General features: G+C 38.3%; 2 protein-coding genes across 2 annotated transcripts in view; both read left to right on the top strand.

Annotated features, from left to right (window-relative positions):
• The window catches only part of LOC122814195 (cytochrome P450 2J2), a 441,925-nt gene that overhangs the window by 149,735 nt on the left and 269,266 nt on the right, over nucleotides 1-22,924 (top strand). Inside the window, exons 4-6 of the mRNA XM_044086801.1 lie at nucleotides 1,144-1,304; nucleotides 2,506-2,560; nucleotides 6,792-6,952. Coding sequence (XP_043942736.1) covers nucleotides 1,144-1,304; nucleotides 2,506-2,560; nucleotides 6,792-6,952 — 377 coding nt within the window. The remainder of the gene's footprint in view (nucleotides 1-1,143; nucleotides 1,305-2,505; nucleotides 2,561-6,791; nucleotides 6,953-22,924) is intronic.
• Nucleotides 10,041-22,924, top strand: part of RPL12 (ribosomal protein L12) — a 53,323-nt gene continuing 40,439 nt past the window's right edge. The window contains 1 exon segment of the mRNA XM_044084927.1: nucleotides 10,041-10,064. Coding sequence (XP_043940862.1) covers nucleotides 10,041-10,064 — 24 coding nt within the window.

The raw sequence follows: 22,924 nt of genomic DNA, 5'->3' as shown, positions 1-22,924 counted from the left end.
ACAAAAAAACATAAATCTGAGTTTTAAATAAAGGGTAGAATTGGAAGATTTAGGAAATTGGTGGTCTGTAATAATATTAAAGGCAGACTATAAAATTCAGAGAAAATAATACAGAAGAGGTCAGAGAGATGGCTAAAAAGTATTGCAGAGAATGAATTAGGAATGCAGAGGAAGGAAACATTGTAAAATATTATTAGCTATGCTTATAGAATATGAGTATACTGAAAGGACAGAAAGGTTGTCTACTAGTCTACTGGTATCAAGCATGAAAAAAACATCTGATAGTGTTGAATATTTCAAGATATTGGAAAGGCTGAAGATGGACTGAAATCTCTGTAGGGCAGTTGTGTATAGGTGGTATACAGCTAGTCCGAAATTTAGTCATTGGTTAATAGCTGATTTGGTGGTAGACCATGGGGAATGGAAAATAATGAGCATACCTAAACCCTTATGAAACTTAAGGGTAAACAGAGTGATCAAAATGCTAAAAATGCAGGATGTAGAAAAATCTTGGCTTTGCAAGAAGGTAAAAGTTATAATTCTCTATCCCATCAGGTAGATAGCATTGTTTTGTTAGCTATAGCCCTGGTGGAGATACAACAATTATTTGTGAAGAAGAAATGGGAGTTTGCTAGGATAGGACTTTCAATAAATAAAAACATGATTATAGAAGGGGTGGGAGCAATATATATATATATATATATATATATATATATATATATATATATATATATATATATATATATATATATTTGGCCAGAGAGTTGGATGAATAATATAGTGTCTGATTTTGCTTTCTGTTTTGTGAGTAGAATGGGGGTAGTATTACAGTACTTAGTGATAGCAAAGGATTATGGCAAAGGTGAGAAATAGTACAAATGTTTCAAAACATTCATGTTTCTTAATAAGTACAACATAGTGGTATTGCCTACCAGTTCCATATATCTATAATCTCCCTTTAATTTATAACTACATATATATTTATAATACAGAGGTATAAACCATGTTGCAGCAATTGCAGATCTGTGGTAGATGAAGTCATTTGAAATTCCAAAGCAATAATAACAAATTTTCTCTTCTGACTTACAACTTCGGTGAGTAATTGTCTTCTGTACTTTGATTTTTTTTTCACATCTTTTCCAGGACAACCATTTGACCCCCAAAATATGATTCAAACAGCTGTTGCCAACATTATTGCATCTATTGTTTTTGGAGACCGTTTCAATTATAGCGACATTGAGTTTCAAGAACTTGTTTGTTTATTTGCGGAGAATTTGACACTGCAATCAAGTATATGGACACAGGTAAGGCACATGGATACAGTAAGTTACATTTTATCATATTACTTAGGGTGCATCTTAATTATTTTAGCCTAGAGTTTAAGTGAATTTTTATAACATGTTACAAAATGGAAGCAAATTATGTTACTCATTAAAAAACAAGAAAAAATATAAACTGATTTTTAAGACTTTTAAGTGCATTATATCTCTTACTGTGGGGTCCAGAAAGGTGTAGGATAATGCAGAACCTTAGTTTGAAGGTTTCTGCATCATACTATCTCTTTCTGATTCATGGACTGCCCTGCAATGAGGTTTTCCACTCACCAGAGCCTCAGAGTAGACAATAATCACATGGACAAAGCTGTACGATAATGTGGCAGACTGGCAGACTGGGTGAATAGACAATGCTATTCAGCCATGAGTTCTCCCAGGAAATGTCTGGCGTTTCCAGTTTGTTTGACTGAGCAATTCAAAGAATCACTCAATCAAGAAAAATTTTACTGTAAGAGGAAAAAATGCAGTCATCACCCTCTTCACTCCTTTGTACTAATAGGGCAGGTAAGTTCAGGAGAGACATCATTATGGGTGCTGTTAGGTATGTGTGTGTGTCAATAGGGACATGAATGAGGCTGCATGAATGTGTGTGTGTGTGTGTGTGTGTGTGTGTGTGTGTGTGTGTGTGCGCGCGCACACACGTGCATGCATATGTGCGTGTGTGTGTGTGTGTGTGTGTGTGTGTGTGTGTGTGTGTGTGTGTGTGTGTGTGTGTGTGTGTGTGTGTGTGTGTGTGTGGCTGGGTGATCACAATACGAGGTTCAGTAGGGAATTGATTGTCTGGATAATGATTGTGTGTTTGTGTGTGTGTGTGTGTGTGTGTGTGTGTGTGTGTGTGTGTGTGTGTGTGTGTGTGTGTGTGTGTAAGTGCATGGCTGAGTTTTTTCCATGAATGTGGTTGAGTGGGAGAGGGGCACTAGCTTGTTGATGAGTTAGTAGGGTGCATGTGCATGCTAGAATGTCTGAAAGTAAGTGTGAGTGAGTGTGCATGTGTGTATGTATATGTTTGAATATGTGCACGTGCATGGGTGTCTGAATGTGTGTGCATGTACATGTAGCAAGATACCTTTGTAAGAGTAAGCATGAGCCAATATGAAGAACAGTTGTGTGGTCAGGTCTGACAGCACTAATGTTTTGTTCATAGACATGGTAATGATTTTTCTCATTGTAGCCATACTTGCCTCCAAATCCATTTTCTTGCAGTCTGACTGACCAATCCATGTTGGGTAATCATGATAAGTGGTGAAAATGTTTCTTTCTTTTTTCTATGTGTTATTCCTTGGAGCAAAGCCAGGTACTGGGAAACAATGCTTTACAAGCTGTGGTTTAACCGTGAGACAGACACAATCCCCCAGTAGTTTGGCTTTTGCACATTTTTCCACATCTACTGGAATTAAAACCAAAATATTTGAGCAATCTGACTTTAGAAAATTCTGAATTACACCTTCTTAAATATAATGTCATTAGAACACGTCTAGCTTCAGTGATACTTCTAATCTACTGTCCTGACTTTTCTTTATGGTTTAGTTCACTATAGCAGAAAAAAAAATGTGTGGAACCCAAGTACGCCCATATTCTACATGCTGTTAAATCTATATTAAATATGCTGCAAGCTTTTTTGCAGTCCACCTCTGAGAGATATACAACATGGATATATTAGTTGTTAACAGGTAGTTCTACAGAATGTATTTTCTACTCCAGCTGCCAGAGAAAAACAGTAAAAATATATACCTCACCAAAAGCACTTTATAAATATTTATGTATAGTATGTAATCAGTTGTTGGTTTAAAGAAATGTATATACACACTATCACTACACTACAAGCTAAAAGTAGTTGAGCACCTTTTTCACAATGATTTTTATGTTAAGTTCCATACTTAATATTTTATTACAATGACATCATAACTCTATCTGGCACAGTATATGGTATGCATAGTCTTGTGACCAACTACTTTTATTTAACTGTTGTGAGGGGGGAAAAAACCCCCCTCCTTGGACTACATGAAAGAGACATTGAGGAGCTCTCTGATTATGTAGCCCAGGCAGGTATGACCCTGACCTTGAGCAGTATCCTACCTTCACCAAGAATGATGCCACAATACAGAGATAAGATGATCAGCTTTAACAATTGGCTTAAACTCTGGTGTCATTCAAAGGGGATCAATGTCTGTCTGCCTGGGATGACATGCTGGACAAGCCATGCTGCCATGAGGGGCGGCTTGCACCTGTCACCCCTGGGATTCGGATATTGGCAAAGGCTCTTGCCACCCCATAGTGCCTTTTTAGGCAAGGCTCAAATTCTAAACCTACCACCCTAGAACACAAAAAGGAAAAAACTAAGGGTAATGCTGCTCAATGCCAGAAGTCTAAAATCTCAAAATGCCTTTCGAGGCCCTTCTCAGTATGGAGAACATCGATGTCTGTGCAGTGACAGAAACCTGGTTCAAGGCTCCTGAGAGCACCCCAGCACTATCAGGTTTTACCTCTTATCATGCGTTCCGGCACCAAAATCCGGACAATACCAAGAAAGGAGGTGGGGTATCCATATTCATCAAAGACACCCACACCTCAAGACTGGTGGCAACGCACGATGCATCAGAGACCATCCAGGTGCAATTAACCATAGGCAAGACTGCTCTACAAATTGTAGCATGTTACAGGCCACCCTCACAAACTCAGGAACCTCACATGGCCTTCCTGAAAACACTAGAGGGATAAATGTATCACCAAACACCATCATGCTAGGTGACTTCAATTACCCTAATATAGACTGGGAACACTACTCAAGCCCAAACACCCTAGCCCAAAAGTTCCTGGAATTCATAAACTCAAATGCCATGGAACAACTAGTCACCATCCCCACAAGAGGAGAAAACATACTTGATCTCATTATCACGAACATGGGAGCACAATGTTCAACACCGAAGTATACCCCTCACTGGTGAGATCAGATCACAAACTAATCTCGCTGGAGGTCCTCATCCCACCCCACCTGAAATAAAAAGACCACAGTAAAGAACTTCTCGAAAGCCGACTTCACACTTCTAAAGACTAGTGTGGTCTCCTTTAAGGCCCCGAGCGGCAGAAAACAGTACTCAAGCAGCTGAATCACTTACAAATGCCTTCTACCAGCACCTGCAGGACTGCATGGATAAAGGCAATCCCAAGCAAAACAAAGACTCTTTGTACAAAGGCAAGCGTCCAGTCTGGTGGACCCCAGCCATAAACAAACTCTACAACAAAGGAGGAAGCTACTACAAGATAGAGCAAAATCCTTAAAAGGTAAGACACCCTTGATCACTATAAGTAAAAAACTAAGAGCTCTCATAAAATCATCCAAAGCAAATTTTGAGAGAAAAATAGCTAAAGACTCAAAGGCCTTCTTTAGCTATGTTAGAAACCTGGGAGGAAACTCCCAGATATGCTCAGAACTAGTTCAAAATGATGTGAAGATTACTGATCCTACAGACATTGCCAACATACTGGCTGACAGGTTCAGTGCAAACTTCTCCCCTCCCCAAAAGGAGAGATATCTATATCAGCGTTGCAGCCCCCAAACATCTCCAGCCCAAGTGAGAACTGCTCTCTCCAAAGCAAAAACACAGCATCCATGGGACCTGATGGTGTCCCCGGCTGTGTGCTCCACGAACTCAGCGAGAATTAAACCCACAGCTAGGACAGCTGTTTAATCATAGTCTTACCTCTGGATCATTACCCAGGGGTGGCGCACTGCAACTGTGGTCCCACTTCACAAAGGCGGTGCCTCCACCGACCCTGGAAATTACGGCCCATTAGCTTGACAAGCCTTATCTGCAAAGCCATGGAGAGGATCATAATGGACCTCATAAATAAAGACATAGGGAATTTGCAGACTTTGGATCCATCCCAGTTTGGCTTTGTCAAAGGCAGATCATGCCTTCTAAACTTGGTTGACTTTTTGAAACAGTCACCAAAGCCATTGATGAGGAAAGGCAGTCCATACAGCCTACCTCGATCTGGCGAAGGCCTTGATACAATACCCCTTTCGGGTATCATTGAAAAACTCATCAGCTTAAATGTTAACCCATACATCACAAGATGGGTTGCAAACTGGCTGAGTGACAGAACCCACAGGGTCAGAGTTGCTGGCACCATGTCAGACTCAAAGCCTGTCACAAGTGGTGTACCACAGGGCTCAGTCCTGGGCCCACTCTTGTTTGGCATCTACTTTTCCAGTACAAGCAAACACAGGAGGGTTATGGCTGACAAAGTTTGCAGATGACTGCAAACTTCGGCCATAGTAGAAAACACATCTGACACAGATATCCTTCAGAAGGGTCTCACAGAAGCGGATAACTGGTGCCAGAGCCATGGCCTAAAGTTAAATGCCAAAAATGCATAGTCATACCCTTGGAAAAACAAGGTTACCCTAGCTACCAAATAGGTGGCAATCCACTGAGCACAGAAGAAGTTATCAGGGACCTGGGGACCCAGGTTGATAGTAGTCTGTCATTGACACCCATGTAGCTAAAGTAGTTAGGAAGACCTTCTACATTGCCCACCTTATCGTGAAGGGATTCTCATCTAGATCAAGGGAGGTCATAGTCTCCCTATACTCATCACTCATCAGACCAATGATTGAGTACAATGCCCCATTGAATGTATCTGACCCGACACTTGCAGCAGCTGGAGAGGCCACAAAGTTCCTCACCAAAGGATAAAGGGTCTCAAACATCTGTCCTATGCTGCCCGACTGAAAGAACTCCAGCTCTATTCAGTAAACACGCTGCTCAGAGGTGACCTTTGCCTAACATACAAGGCCATGTCAAACCCAGATTTGATGAATATGCTTCACCTCAAAAATCTAGATCCGTCAGAGTCACAAGGCGGGAGACTTAAACCTCGACACGGCTATTAATAGGACGTGCTGGAGGGATAGATTCATCACCCAAAGACTCCCTATGCTGTGGAATAAAATCCCGGTATATGTGAGGCAGAGCACCTCGCTGGCCTTGTTCAAGAGAAATCTTGACCAATGGATGGGAGATCGCAGATATACCCCAGGGATTACCTCAGTGTCACTGCTCAACAGAGGCACAGCAAAATAATGGGTATAGTTCCCCATACTAAAGGGGTGGCGTAAGCCACAAAACTATGGGCTAGGCTTGTAAATGCCCTCGGGCAGATAGCCTAGTATGAACCTATGAACCTATGAACCTATAAAACATTCATGTTTCTTAATAAGTACAACATAGTGGTATTGCCTACCAGTTCCATATAGCTATAATCTCCCTTTAATTTATAACTACATATACATTTATAATACAGAGGTATAAACCATGTTGCAGCAATTGCAGATCTGTGGTAGATGAAGTCATTTGAAATTCCAAAGCAATAATAACAAATTTTCTCTTCTGACTTACAACTTCGGTGAGTAATTGTCTTCTGTACTTTGATTTTTTTTCACATCTTTTCCAGGACAACCATTTGACCCCCAAAATATGATTCAAACAGCTGTTGCCAACATTATTGCATCTATTGTTTTTGGAGACCGTTTCAATTATAGCGACATTGAGTTCCAAGAACTTGTTTGTTTATTTGAGGAGAATTTGACACTGCAATCAAGTATATGGACACAGGTAAGGCACATGGATACAGTAAGTTACATTTTATCATATTACTTAAGTGCATCTTAATTATTTTTAGCCTAGAGTTTAAGTGAATTTTTATAACATGTTACAAAATGGAAGCAAATTATGTTACTCATTAAAAACAAGAAAAAAATATAAACTGATTTTAAGACTTTTAAGTGCATTATATCTCTTACTGTGGGGTCCAGAAAGGTGTAGGATAATGCAGAACCTTAGTTTGGAAGGTTTCTGCATCATACTATCTCTTTCTGATTCATGGACTGCCCTGCAATGAGGTTTTCCACTCACCAGAGCCTCAGAGTAGACAATAATCACATGGACAAAGCTGTACGATAATGTGGCAGACTGGCAGACTGGGTGAATAGACAATGCTATTCAGCCATGAGTTCTCCTCAGGAAATGTCTGCGGCTTCCAGTTTGCTTGACTGAGCAATTCAAAGAATCACTCAATCAAGAAAAATTTTACTGTAAGAGGAAAAAATGCAGTCATCACCCTCTTCACTCCTTTGTACTAATAGGGCAGGTAAGTTCAGGAGAGACATCATTATGGGTGCTGTTAGGTATGTGTGTGTGTCAATAGGGACATGAATGAGGCTGCATGAATGTGTGTGTGTGTGTGTGTGTGTGTGTGTGTGTGTGTGTGTGTGTGTGTGTGTGTGTGTGTGTGTGTGTGTGTGTGTGTGTGTGTGTGTGTGCGTGTGTGTGTGTGTGTGTGTGTGTGTGTGTGTGTGTGTGTGTGTGTGGCTGGGTGATCACAATACGAGGTTCAGTAGGGAATTGATTGTCTGGATACGTATGTTTGTGTGTGTGTGTGTGTGTGTGTGTGTGTGTGTGTGTGTGTGTGTGTGTGTGTGTGTGTGTGTGTGTGTGTGTGTGTGTGTGTGTGTGTGTGTGTGTGTGTAAGTGCATGGCTGAGTTTTTTCCATGAATGTGGTTGAGTGGGAGAGGGGCACTAGCTTGTTGATGAGTTAGTAGGGTGCATGTGCATGCTAGAATGTCTGAAAGTAAGTGTGAGTGAGTGTGCATGTGTGTATGTATGTGTTTGAATATGTGCACGTGCATGGGTGTCTGAATGTGTGTGCATGTACATGTAGCAAGATACCTTTGTAAGAGTAAGCATGAGCCAATATGAAGAACAGTTGTGTGGTCAGGTCTGACAGCACTAATGTTTTGTTCATAGACATGGTAATGATTTTTCTCATTGTAGCCATACTTGCCTCCAAATCCATTTTCTTGCAGTCTGACTGACCAATCCATGTTGGGTAATCATGATAAGTGGTGAAAATGTTTCATTCTTTTTTCTATGTGTTATTCCTTGCAGCAAAGCCAGGTACTGGGAAACAATGCTTTACAAGCTGTGGTTTAACTGTGAGACAGACACAATCCCCCAGTAGTTTGGCTTTTGCACGTTTTTCCACATCTACTGGAATTAAAACCAAAATATTTGAGCAATCTGACTTTAGAAAATTCTGAATTACACCTTCTTAAATATAATGTCATTAGAACACGTCTAGCTTCAGTGATACTTCTAATCTACTGTCCTGACTTTTCTTTATGGTTTAGTTCACTATAGCAGAAAAAAAATGTGTGGAACCCAAGTACGCCCATATTCTACATGCTGTTAAATCTATATTAAATATGCTGCAAGCTTTTTTGCAGTCCACCTCTGAGAGATATACAACATGGATATATTAGTTGTTAACAGGTAGTTCTACAGAATGTATTTTCTACTCCAGCTGCCAGAGAAAAACAGTAAAAATATATACCTCACCAAAAGCACTTTATAAATATTTATGTATAGTATGTAATCAGTTGTTGGTTTAAAGAAATGTATATACACACTATCACTACACTACAAGCTAAAAGTAGTTGAGCACCTTTTTCACAATGATTTTTATGTTAAGTTCCATACTTAATATTTTATTACAATGACATCATAACTCTATCTGGCACAGTATATGGTATGCATAGTCTTGTGACCAACTACTTTATTTAACTGTTGTGGTAATATACATTGTAAAATAAGTGCCATCAGAAAGAAAGAAAGAAATGACACCAAAATAAATACAATTTTGATTACACACATAGCAAAAATAGTAAGCCTGAGAAGCACAGTTGTTATATTGTCATTCTATATAACATTGATTGAAATAATTTTGTGCAAAATCCCTAAAAATTGAGCTATAATTAATTTTTATGTTTTCATTTAAGTATGAACGTATTTCCCTTTGGTGGTAAATATGCAATTGTGCAATGAACTGAGTGGTAGAAAAAAATAAAAACTTAATTTCTTGTTTTTGCCAAGTTCATTTGTACTTTTAAAAGGGAAATATAAATAGTGCATTTAGAAAGTATGAGGCAGGTTTTAGAAACCAAACTCATTATTTTATGTCTCAGGACATAGATTTGTACAACATTAAAATTTGGTAGTGTTGCTCAAAATATAATTATTTTGCAGCTTTTTGAATAACTGACAGTGACATCATTTTCCACATCCCACATTGCAAAATAATCATTCTGCATTCCTCATTCTTCACATAACATTCCTAATACCTCATATCAGTCTGTGTTCTCAGTCCCCCTTATTCAATTTGCTCACTGCAACCAGCAGGACAAATGTAATCAATTATATTAATGATCTGATAATTCTATTATACAAATGTATCAAATGTTCTGAGCATATAGGGTTTGACCATGTGTACAATAGCTTGGAAGTCTTTGTATAAATTAGTGGTACTTACGTATTATCGCAACCAGATTTTCGGGGTCGCGAAATTCACATACCTCAACTGTAACGACTGCATGTAAGACTCAGAAGTGATCTTCAAAGTCTTTTCTACTGCCGGTTTACATTGTTTACGTTTCAGGAACACAGTAAGCTGCATACATACACAGGTACTTTCTATCGACACTTACACAATGTAATCGTATATGAAGTAGCACGGCTGACATTACCTATTCTCACAAGTAGTTTCCAAAGCTGGCAAAAATCTTCTCTTTTTTGTTTCCTTTCATGTTCACGGCCAAATCAAACTAGGTTGACCATAACCCCATAATTTACTGACATTAAGACGCGATGATGATTCGGAAATCAGTTTTGGCAAGGAACACTTGAAAACATGATTCATACATCTGGACACTTGAGAGGTATCAGTGTGCCCAATTACATATATGTTAAAAAAAAGGAAGAAAAAGTCTGGTAAATACGGAATCCAGGACACTAGAGAAGCTCATTGTAAAGGATTTCATCCCATCTACTCTGCATTTTCCTATTAATAAAAGCCCGTTTGTGAAATTTGAAACACATAATATAGGCACAGAATTTAAAATTGGCTGTTATACCCTTTTTAGAACATGGAGAAATTTGTACTTACAAATTACATTTCTCAAAACGATAGCAGCCCTGACAAATCAACCGTGCATCTGTAATGCATGCAAATCAGGCAGACGATTTTTTCAACTGTTTGTCTTCCTGAAGGTAATGCAAACTTTCTTGTCACCAATAAGGACTTTGTATAACCCCTTTCTGTGTTTCATGCCCTCAGTACAGTTGAAGTATGCGAATTTCACAACCATGAAAATCTGGTTGCGATAATACGTAGGTACCAAATTAGTCATATGCTCTGTTGTTGTTGCTCATATTCATTTTGGATTTATTGCTTGTAGAAACATTTCAAATGCTGTTGCATTCAGAATATTTCTAGAAAGGATCTAAACAGCTCTACACGTTTCCAATATTTCAGTTAATAGACTGAATGTTCAAATGCAGCTGTAACTTCTCAGAGCATTCAGGTAACTGCTGTAATGCCATGTTTGTGGAATTTTTTAACAGCTTTATTGAAGTATCACTTAAGACGTAGACAAACATACATTAATATAAAAGAAAACATACCATGTTAACATGTTCACGGTTACAAAACATTACACATCATATACATGCTTTTATTACCATTGTCATCAATCCAACATTACATAAATTGCTCAATTCCTGCCTTCCCTTAAACCTCACTCCTCCTCCAAAAAACTATTGTGCATGTATTGTTTCCACAATTTCTATTTTTTCTATGTAGTTTGCTCCTACCCATTTCTAAAGATCTCACTACCAGTTTATTTATCTCTGTTACCATATTTACTGCTTCAAATACAGTTGGTATAGATTTTGATTTCCATTTTCTAGAAATTGCTTTTTGACAACCACTAGAATTAAATTTAACAAGGCCTTACTATGTCTAGGCACTTCAAATCCTGTATCCCAACTCAAAATAAATCATTTACTTAGTTGCTCCCACTTGCTCACCTAATATTTCTGACAGAGAACTCTATGGGGAATTTTTAAAGTCTGCCAACTCATAATGCTCCCAAAATCATAGGATCATAGGAGATTACTAGGCTATCAATGCGGATGTCATGTTAAACCTAGCCATTTCATCCCAATGTAATACCATAGAAATGCTAGTCAATATCCAAGATTGCATTGAGTGATGACTGCCCATGTCCAGGAGGGTTGTTGGCTCTATCCCTGGTAAGAATTTAAGGTGTCCCATCCACTCTTCCTCTTGAATAGTGTCATAGAGGTGCTCTTTTTCTCATGAATTTGTAGCCTGTTCCAAAGTTGCAGCAGTCATTGGGAGATAACGCTGTCCCTCCAGCATGTCCTATTTAACTGCAGGCCATATTTAAGTCCCTGGAACAGGTAGTCCTATTCCCATTTGATTTACAGATATGCAGCAAATTCATTAGGTGTGGGTTTTGGATTGATCTGTAGGCCAGGCATAAGTCTTCAAGAAGTCTATACAATACGGAGTACAGTGACAGGGACTTTAGTTGTTCTGTGTAAGGCACATGCCGGAGCCCCTTGATCTTCTTTGTTAGAAACCTCTGAGGTCTCTCTAATTGTTGCAGGTGCTTAGTACGGTACATGCTGAATGGAGCACTATACTCAATTATGGACTGGATAATGCTAAGTATAGGGGGGGTTATAACTTCTTTTGCTGTCGAGGCGATGCCCTTACTAATCAAGTGTGCTATGTAGAAAGCTTTCCTTACAACAGTAGACACACAGTGGTCAAATTTAATGTAGCAGTTACTTACCACTTCATGGGTACTTAGGGTATTGTTATTGATTTGATAGTATGAAGGGACATTGTTTGTGCCAAAGGGAATGATGATGCATTTCTTTGCATTCAGTTTGAGACTGTGGCCAATGCACCAGTTGTGGTCTGTGTGAGTATACTGACATAATTTGGGGGATTTAATGATTGCACCTAGTTTGTAGTTGTCTGCAAACGTGGTCAACCACAACCCCTTAGTTTTGACCTGAACTTCTGAGAAGTATATACTAAACAGTAGAGGGTCCAGCACTGACCCCTGTAGCACCCCACTGGTAAGAGGTTGGCTGGTTGATGTGGAGTCAACCATTTTGATAGTGTGTGTCCAGTTTGTGAACCAGTTGGCAACCCATCTTACAACGGAGATTACATTCAGTTTGCTAAGTTTATCAGTAATGCCTGAATGTGAAATTGTGTCAAAAGCCTTTGCCAAGTCGAGGTATGCTGTGTACACAGATTTGCCCTCATCAATGGCCTTGGTCACATTGTCAAAGAACTCCACCAGATTTAACAGGCACGATCTGCCCTTCATGAAGCCAAATTGGGAAGGATCCAAGGTTTGGAGGTCACCTATGCCTTTATTTATGAGGTCCATAATGATACATTCCATGTCCTTACAGATGAGTCTGGTCAAGCTTATGGGTCTGGAATTTCCCCAGGTCTGTTGCTAGGCCACCTTTGTGGGAATAACTATTTCTGTTCTCCATTCTGGAGAAACTAAGCCTGTGGTTAGGCTATGATTGAAAAGGGTACCTTGTGTTAATGCTAGTTCATGTTTTAGCCTGTTTAGATGACAGCCTGGAATGTTGTCTGGTCCCAAAGAAGCTGTGTTTTTTTGTCTTGGACATGGCTTTGGGGACCTGTCTTCAGATATGTAAGGTGGGGTGGGGGGTGGGGAAAGGTTTGTTGTACATTAGGAGGGGATAATGGAGTGAAATTGTAACCAAACCTATCCACTAGCAGGTTTGCTATCTCTGTGGGGTCAGTGTGCACGATACCATTGGCCACTAGTTCTGCATATGTTTGGATCCTACCCTTTAGGTTACATATGTAACCGTAAAAGACCTTACAGTTATCCTTGGCTGTACTTGCTAATTTTCTGTCAAAGGAGGCCTTGGAGGATTTGACAAGTCATCTTATTTGCCTGTTGAGGCTGAGGAGGGTGCTTTTCCATTGTTGGGGCCTTGCCTTTGTTTTCTTGGACAGCAACATTCTGCCAGTGAGTTAGGGCTAGCATAGATTTCCTAGCTGATGGCGAGGTAATTGAAATCCCCCATAACAAAGTGTTCAGTAAAATTTGGATTGTCTCCAGTTTGGTCAAGTAGGCTTCATGGGCATTGTGATCCATGGAGGGGGAAGTATATAGCCATACTAAAACCCTAACTCTAACCCTTAGTTTGACCAATCTAGAAGTGTGCTTTCTCTGGCAGGCCCCTCCTCTTCTCTCATTCTAGACTGTCTAGGGCAGTACAGCTTCTGTGTTTTTTTTTTTTATTCTTACTACTTCTTCCATGTACCTGTGATGTCCTGTAGGCCTGGTGAGCAGAGGATTGTTGCCTTTTTCTGTCCCAACACACCACCAACATTTGCCATCTACCTGAGGAAAAATTCTGCTTAGAGTATAAAAATACTTAGGCAAGCACTTCCAAGCAAACACCCTAAATCTTCTGGACTTTGTTGCCTATTTGGGAGTCAACATATGCCCTCCCATTGTTTCCTTGTGAATTGCTTATCCAATCTCTTTTCCCAATCTTTCTAACCTCCTCTGATGATCCTATAGTTATTGTGTGGTATTTTATATGCCCTACTAATTATACATTTTTAACAACAGCTTCTGTTCTAAATTCAACTAAAAATTCTACCAGTACAGGTCTTTCACTTAGGATTCCCCTATCATTTTCCTGTTGCCCGCACTCTGATATCAGTTTTTGCTAGGGAAGGCAGTTTCTAGTCTGCAGTCCAAATGTCTTATTGGCCTCTTACCATTCTGTTACCTTTGTGGTCAAAAATCTACCAATACTATCTTGTATTCCTCTTCTACCACTTTTGGAGCTCCAATAGCAATTATTATAATATTCCCTTTTTCCATTGTCCCTGATATGCTACTGAATATGAATCCTGAAATCCTTTCTTTATCAAATTTGCATATTCACTTCTTTCCAAATCTGTCTCCTGTAGCATTGCTATTTGCAGTCTGCATTTCTTAATATAATTCAGTACTCTGACCTTTTTGTATATACTCGTAAAGCCATTCATATTCCAAAATAATATCTTTAATGTGGCCATTATGATAAGAAGTTATTATTCCAATGTATAATATATGACAGCTTTTTTAAATATCTGTTTCTAGTTTTTATGTTACATGCACCCACTAATGTTTGGCAGACTGATCTCTTATACAGATGTTTCTTCTCATCTCCACTTGGACCAATGTCACATTTTACAAGACCTTTGTTTTAATTAAAACCCTTTAACAAAAAAAAAAATACCACTCCCAGAACAACACCCCATAACTTATTAAGTTAAAACAAACACTCAAAACTATGTACATCTTCAAATAATGAAGAGTAATCCTTCTGATAGGAACAATTGTCCCAAAATGAGGGCTTCACACACAGGCATAACTTAACCTAACATTAAAGTTATCCATGTTAAGAGGCATGTTACAGGCTGTTCTTCTACTTACACTAATTGCTCTCTATGCTTGTTTTATCTTCTTTACCCTCCCAGATGTGAAATACAACTTAAATGCTTTCAAAAAACATTAACCTTTGGCCTTAAAAAAGTGTCCTGGATTTTATTACTTTCCCCATATAGTCAGCTTGTCACCATGGAAACACAAGTACTAAATGTACAGCTCGGCAAAACTCTCAACTTCCAATGAACAAATTAATTTTCAAAGAAAAACTTTTCATTGCATTCAGTATCCTATTATTTACTTGCTTACACAAAAAACATGTTATTAGATTACGCCAATGACCTTAATACAGACATTCACCTGTGTGAAAGTAGGAGAGAACATATCACCTCTACATATATTATATCTGTGCACTTTTGCACCCCCCCCCACAACTCAAGATTACAGCATGTTAACTTAAATATACTTTTTCCAGACTTTCTTCTCTTTTTACATTATAATGCCTATATTTCTTCAAACTAAAATGAAGAAAATTTGTCACTTGTTCACTTTAGTATCATCATCACATACAATATCTGAAACTGCTTTACTATATAACATGCAATTTATATCATGAAATGTTTTATATAAATACTGTTAAAAGCAAAAATTGTTTTACTTACTGTTACTTTTCTTTTTTATTTTCTCTTTCCCTTCAGTGTCCTTCCAAACATTAATGACATGAAGTGGGGCATGTGCGTTTCAGTCCCTAACAAGTTTAACAAGGTTAATAAAAGTCCAATCTTTCCTCTTTTTCTTCTAAAATAATACTTGACAAATGGGGCCGATGCTTTATAGTCTCACATTTATTTACTAATTTCAGTGCTGCTGGTCTTCTTCTTGTTCATCCCTGTATTCCAACCTCAGATTCCATTTCAAGTCCTAGGTACTCCCAAGTCTTCTAGTCAGCTCCTGTGCTTTTTTTCTGCCACACAAATATTTTCCTTCTGAACATTGGAAAAGGTTTCATTGGATAGCTAGAGCAGGGGTGAGAGGGGCAACAGCCCTGGAAGCAAAGTGTTGGGGGTGTAATCAGTTGATCCCAATCACTCTTTAATGTAATACAGGCTTTTAAAAGCTGGCATTGCATTTGTGGTCAAACTTTAACTATGTAGCCCTCTGTCTGTGGTTTAAGCTTTAGCAAGTGCTTGCTGCATTGTAGCAAACAGTTTGCTACAGTTTAAAAGTTAAAAAAATAAACTTAACTAAAACCTGAGCACTGTAGCTCTCAATGCAGGTAGAGTATAAACTGCAATCAGTTTGCTACAGTTTACAAAGAAATGTTTTTTTTAACTAAAATGTAAGAGCTGTAGCACTACATTTGTAGTGAGCAGTTTGCTACAGTTTAATTTTTTTTTTGTAATAAAATATGATTGTGGATGGATGGATATTAAAGTAAGGTTGTGGGCAGGGCAGAAAAACTGTACCTGAATTATGGCTGGGGCTGGAGTGAGTGAGTTAGTCATTTATCTGGCAGCCTGGTTGGTATGTCATTAGAAAGAATTTTTTTTTGTTTTGCTCCTCACTTTAAGAGCTAAGGGGGTGGGGCACTGGTTCATAACACCGGCCCATGGAGCTAATTGAACAGGCTATGTTTCTCTATAAGCTTTATTATCTGAAGAATGAGAAGCAGTCCCCCTTCTGTTTGATGGCTCATTTTTGTTGGACAAACTTCTGTATTTTCTCTTTAGCCTGTTCTATATCAAAAATAATCCTCCAGGAAAAACTATTCTAGGTACAGCAGCTTGAATCTCACACTTGCCTCATGACGTTCCTGATTGCTGGATATATGTGTTTCTCTTTTGCATACTGTACAGTGGATAATCATTTTCACAGTCTACTATCTCCAATTTTTAATACTTTTCCCTTTTGCCACAGTTTTGTCAGGGTTAATTCTTTCTGCTGGTTTGACTGCATCTTTACTAGTACAGGTCTTGGCTGCTTTCTCATGGTCAGGTTTAGAGGATACACATGATATGCCTTTTCAAATAATGAATCCTGCTGAGAAATACCAGTTCAGTTGCTTATTTGTGCATTCTAAAAAGAACACAGTCTGTCCTTCCAATTTCTCTGGTACAGCAGAAAATCTGTGTGTGCTCTGTCCTCTAACCCTACCATCTTTTTAAAATAGCACTTTAAAGTCTCACACTCAGCCAGCCTTTTCTTCATTTTGACCTCTGATTTTTGCAATTTTATCAATTCAGCTAAATAGCTATTTAAAGCTTCTTCCATGTTTTCCAGCTTTTTATTAGTTGAGTTGGTATACTCCTTCAATGTTTCATTTATTTTAATCAGCTCTGAGCATATTTGATTTATTTTCCTCTAGATTACTGGAAGCCATGTCTTGCACCAAAGCTGGAGCTTGAACTGCTTTTTTGCTGAACAGCTACAGAATGCTACCTAGTTAGTGTTTTCTCTTATCCTTTTGTAATTGATTTTCTTTCAGGTGCTCTAAGTTTCTTCTTTGCTGGCATCTATGCAGTGTACTTACTAGCCAGTAACTGAATTTACTAAAACTTGTAGTGTCTGGCCCTTATCTCTCAGTTTCTTTTTTCAACTTTGAGAGCTGAAATCACTCTGTTAATCACTATACAGCCATACTGGAAGTCACCTACTCATGACATTTAGACAGATGCTAACAATGTAACGTGTTTTATTTATGCAAAGTTTTAGTTCAACTATATTGTGATTTATTGCCTTAGTAAATGTCACAGAATGTGTTAATCTTCTCTGCTAAATGAATACTATGTAAAAATCTTTGACTTTTATAGTATGGCTTGAGCTGGTTTTCTACTGTTTCAGGTTTACACAGTCGATCTTTCTATGTGTGTGTGTGTCTCCCACTCTGTCTACCAAACACACACACATAAAAGTATACACACAATATGTCTGTCTCTGAGGTGTAAAAGTCATACGGAGCTGCACAATTTTTCCACACTGGCACTTTTCAAGTGGCTTTCTTAGCCAATTAGAAATCAACTGGGTACTTCTTTTCCTAGGTACAAGTGGATATTCAATCATTGTATCTAACATCAGTACAGTAAATAACTCCTCATGAAGGGCTTATGCCATCCCAAAAGCTTGAGCAATTCTTGGACCAATAAAAGGTATTATAGCTCATGGTTTACTATCATTTAGCACTTGCTGCAATTTCAAATTGCTAAACAATATGATCAGAAGGTCACAAGATGAGAATGTTGAGGACTACTTGTTCGAACTCCCAGACTTGGCCACCCTTCTGGACCCATGTTCGACACTGTTTGGACAAGAAGTCCTCAGCATTCTCATCTTGCAAACTTCTGGTCATGTTATTTAGTGATTCAACACTGTAGTGATCACTAAAATTATAGTAAACCTCTCTTATTTGTGTTTCAGTGTCTTTGAGAAGTTGAAATATATGCATCTTCTCAGGGTTGTAAGAATGTAGATTAAGGTTTCAAATCCTCTGACCATTTCTACAAATGCTTCCAATGCTTAGAAATTTCATGAAATTTTTTCAAAGCTTGCAAACATTTAGGTAAATATTCCATACCGTGTGAATGGGAGACTGGAAGATTTATAGGCCATGTTCACAATCTCATGTTCATTTATCAATTTAATTTAATACTGGTATCAAATAATTTGGATAATGGAGCCCTACAGTCCTGTAACAAAGCCACAGCACACAAATACATTTATACAGCTGAAAAAGTGACATGAATTTTTAAAGAATAAGGAAGGTTTGAGGCATAAGGTATTCACCCTTAACCATGATGTTAAAAAAATACATATTAGTCACTAGAATATCTGGATATTAATATAGTGGGGCCATCTCTAAAATGTAAATATGCATAAATTAAACCTATAACAACAGGGTTCACTCTGTAGTTGGCCCTGTCTAATACTAAATATATATCTTCTGAACCCACCTAATCAATAAAAGGATGCAGAAAGATGAATGTGATATGTAAATACAGAGGACAATGATAGGCAAGATGGGACAATCAGCCTTTGCCTATATTCATTATCTATTTTCTATGATACCACCAATGTGTAATGTAGAAATTCATTTATAGTAGTAATACAGGCATTGTTTAAATTAAACAAAATATTCAAATGCTCTATGCTGTTCATATACAAAAGCAAAACTGTCATAGTGGTATAGGGTCTATATTATAACATCGAATTTCTTTAACATTGAATGTTATAATATCGAACCCCAAACACCGAAATCTGAAAACATCAAACAGTCAGAATAGCAATTTTTTTCCCATTGAAAAAATTCGCTATTCCGGGAAACATATACACAACACAAAACCACACAAAAAACAGCAATTCACACACATACACTTAAAATCCTACACCTAAACCTAAACTAAACTTTACATACACTACTAGCTATCCACTTACCTTAACCCAACCCTAACCCTAAGGTCCGTCACTATCTCACACTCACTTCACCCGCGCCCTAACCATAACTCACCTAACCCGCCCCCTAACCCTAACCTACACACAACCACACACTTACCTGACCCACACCCTAACCCTAACTCACCTAATCCACCCCTAACCCTAACCTACACACAATCGCACACTTACCTGACCCGCACCCTAACCCTAACGCGTCCACACAACCGCACACTTACCTGACCCGCTCCCTAACCCTAACTCACCCAACCCGCCCCCTAACCCTAACCTACACACAATCGCACACTTACCTGAACCTGACCCGTAATGTTCCAACATATCGAACGCAGAAAACAGCGAAGCCACAGCAACGGCCCACCGAATTCTTTCCCTGGGAAAGAATTCAGTGTCCTGCACCTTCGCTGTTTTCAGCATTAGACATTACGGGTTCAATATTATAACATTCGATGTTTATAAAATTCGATGTTATAATATAGACCCGTTCAAACCAGGGGCATGACATAAGTTTGACTCACAGATTATTGAAACCATCAATGTTCAATATTTCATTCCAAAATGCAAACAACTTTGAAATCACAGATGATCAAAACCAGCACTTTCAGACTCCAGCATGTGATTTGTTTTGCAATATTAATAAAGCACAACACTTTGATGAAACTTAACTTTAAAAATGTAACTTAAGGTAAAGTAATGATTTTTAACATGGCCCTTTCCCCTCCTGCATCCCAAATTCCAGATATTGTACATTCTGTCCCTACTGGCTATATATCCCAGATATGAGGTTTCACTATTGTTGAGTAAAGAATCCCAAAAAAGAGATATTTGTTAAGGAATGCTCAAATTATCAAACAATTGCACTTGTTTCACATGCTAGCAAGGTAGTGTTCAATATCCTGCTATTCAGACTCCAGCAATAGATGGACCAATGACCACCAAATGTGCAGGCTGTTTTGTGATGTGGTAAACATACAAGAAATCAAATTTCCAATATCTGTTGGATAATGGAGAAAGTAAGGGAGCTCCAGAAAAAAAAAAACCTGTTCTGGTTTAAAGATTTTGACTGTGCCAACCATAAGAAAATGCAGTAAGTTCTTAGAGAAATGGGGATACCAGATCATATTATAGGCCTCCTAAGGATTCTTCATACAGAAGAGAATGCATTAATTAGACTGGAATATGGAACAACTTACTGATTCAGGATAGGGAAAGGAGTACAACCAGGCTTTATATTCTCCCCCTTTTATTCAGTTTGCATTCTGAATATATCATGATAAATATCTGATGCTGGAATCAAAATTATTAGGAGAAATATTAACAACCCTAGGTATGCAGACAATACATCACTATATTGGTTGAAAGTGAGGAAGATTTGAAGAGCCTGTTGATGAAAGTGAAAGTGGAAAGTGGAAAAACTGGCTTGTTCCTCAACATCAGAAAAATGAAATACAATTATGTCAACTAGTCCTAACAGTTCCTTAAAAACAGGGAAGAAGTGGAGGTCAATATAGATTTTGTTTTCATAGGCTCAAGGATCGCTGCACATGGTGCCTTGAAATTAAAAGCTGTTTGTTTTTTGGAAGGAAGGCTATGGCAAATCTGGATTAGATTTTAAAGAACAAAGACATCATATTGTCATCAAAGGTCTTTATATGCAATGGTATGTTCTTTCTAGTAATAACATAAGGCTTTGAAAGTTAAACTATGAGTAAAGCTATGCACTGGAAAAACTGATGCTTTTTAATTGCGATGCTGGAGAAAGTTTTGAGCACTCTATATACTGCAAGATGATCAGATCATCAGCACTTAGGGAAATAAACCCAGACTGTTCACTTGGAAGTCTGATAGTAAAACTAAAACTTACATACTTTGGCCACATAAAGTAAACACAGGGTTTACTAGAGAAACCACTGATGTTGGGAAAGATTGAGGGCAAAAGAATTGAAGAAGAAAGGGAAGGCAGAGGGTTCATTGGATAGATATCATTACTGAAGCAATGAATATGAATTTTCATGGACTTAAAGAAACATTTTTAGAGAGGCAGTCCTTGATGTCATGAAGAGTTAGACTTGAGTATATTACTAAACAAAAACAATTTCAAGAAGTACGTTTTATTTTTTTGTCAACATTTTATCCTTCAAAATTCTGTCATACTCTGATATGAAATATTTAATATTTTTCCAGCTCAAATATATTGATTTAGCTGTGCATGTAACCTACTGATTTCTATTTATTTCAGTCGAATTCAATTTGTTTTTGAACTCTTGACATTTCATGTACAGTGTACAATTAAATGACACCCAGAGTTATTATAAATCTATAAGATCCATGACTACAGTTTGACTCTTGCATCATAAGTGCAAATCACAAGGGAACTACATTCAGCATGTCTAACATGTTAAAAAAGCATCCTGCACCTTGTCTCCATGTACTCAGCAAAAGGAGACTGATCCTCTGCTGTAGACATCACAAGTCCATGGGAAGAAAATCATGAAGAAGGATAAGGTAGATAAGACTTTAAGGGACCAGGTGTGGTGAAAAATGATGCAGGATCAACCTGTAAATGGTTCATCTCCTAAGCCCCTGCTTACACTTATAAAGGGTATCAGAACTTGTCAGAGATTTGGGATGCATGGCTAGGCTTAAAAAGGCCCATGTGGTCATTAGCCTAGTAAACACCTATGAACCTATGAACCTAGGCAATAAATGGTTCAGATGGACTCAACCACACAGTGCTGTCGGTACATCAGTGTGTCACTGACATGATCTTCCATGCAAAGTACAGAGTATAAAACATACCTGCAGACAGTTCTGTTACTGAAGCTGCTCCCCAAGACATTGTCAGGTGACAGAGACATAGCTCTCCTTGTAGAAAATGACAGGATAAAACACCCATTCACTAATGGAATAGTCCTCAGGTTGAAGCAAGCAATGGCACTATGCAAAATAACACAAGTAATATTAATCTTCTTAAAAATCCTCAAGACAATGAATGCATGGAAGATCATGTCAGTGACACACTGATGTACCTACAGCACTGTGTGGTTGAATCCATCTGGGACAATCTAAAACTCTTCCGCGAGATAACTCCGTAGAATTCTTCAACTCAACCTTCTTAGATACCCTGAACTGCCTAGCCCCACCTAAAACAAAATGAATAAAACCCAACTTTGCCCTGTGACTAACTAAAGATACTGTCAAAGGAAAAAACTTCAAAGACCAATACACGTAAGGTTCAGATAAGGCACATTTAATAACTTGCTGCAAGGAGACAAAAACATGCAAATACAGGATTTTGCCTAACTACTAACAGGAAGTATGCTATTCTTATTCTGTTCTACAAGACATTGCCTTCTATGGTTGACGTAATCAAACACAACTTTCAGTATTGTTCTACAGCAGATGTTACTCAGATTTTCTGCTGACATGACTGGATTTATGAAAAACATTTTGAGACAAACAACCTGGCCTTGGTGGGCTCTAGCCCGTTATAAGCTTCTATTGTGTAGTTCTAATACATGTGTTACATTTCAATGTACTTTTCTAACTTAGGCACAAGCAAATACTGATTGCAGTTCATATTTTCAAGCAGTCTTTGTTCTGATTATCTATAGCTTCTGCAGCTGTGTATTTTCTCACAGCACAAGCGGAACTCCTTGTCTAAGTCTCATAACATTAATACAAATGTTACATCTATTCATTATTTCCCTGACACAAGCAGAAATTATCTGCTTCCCTGTAAATTTCCAAAGCGTAAGCAAAGATTATAGC

Source organism: Protopterus annectens, chromosome 10.part0 (genome assembly GCF_019279795.1).
Source record: "Protopterus annectens isolate FY-2018-M chromosome 10.part0, PAN1.0, whole genome shotgun sequence".
Lineage (NCBI taxonomy): Eukaryota > Metazoa > Chordata > Ceratodontiformes > Protopteridae > Protopterus > Protopterus annectens.
The sequence above is the reverse complement of the archived record's forward strand: the minus strand, read 5'-3'. Positions and strand labels throughout refer to the sequence as shown.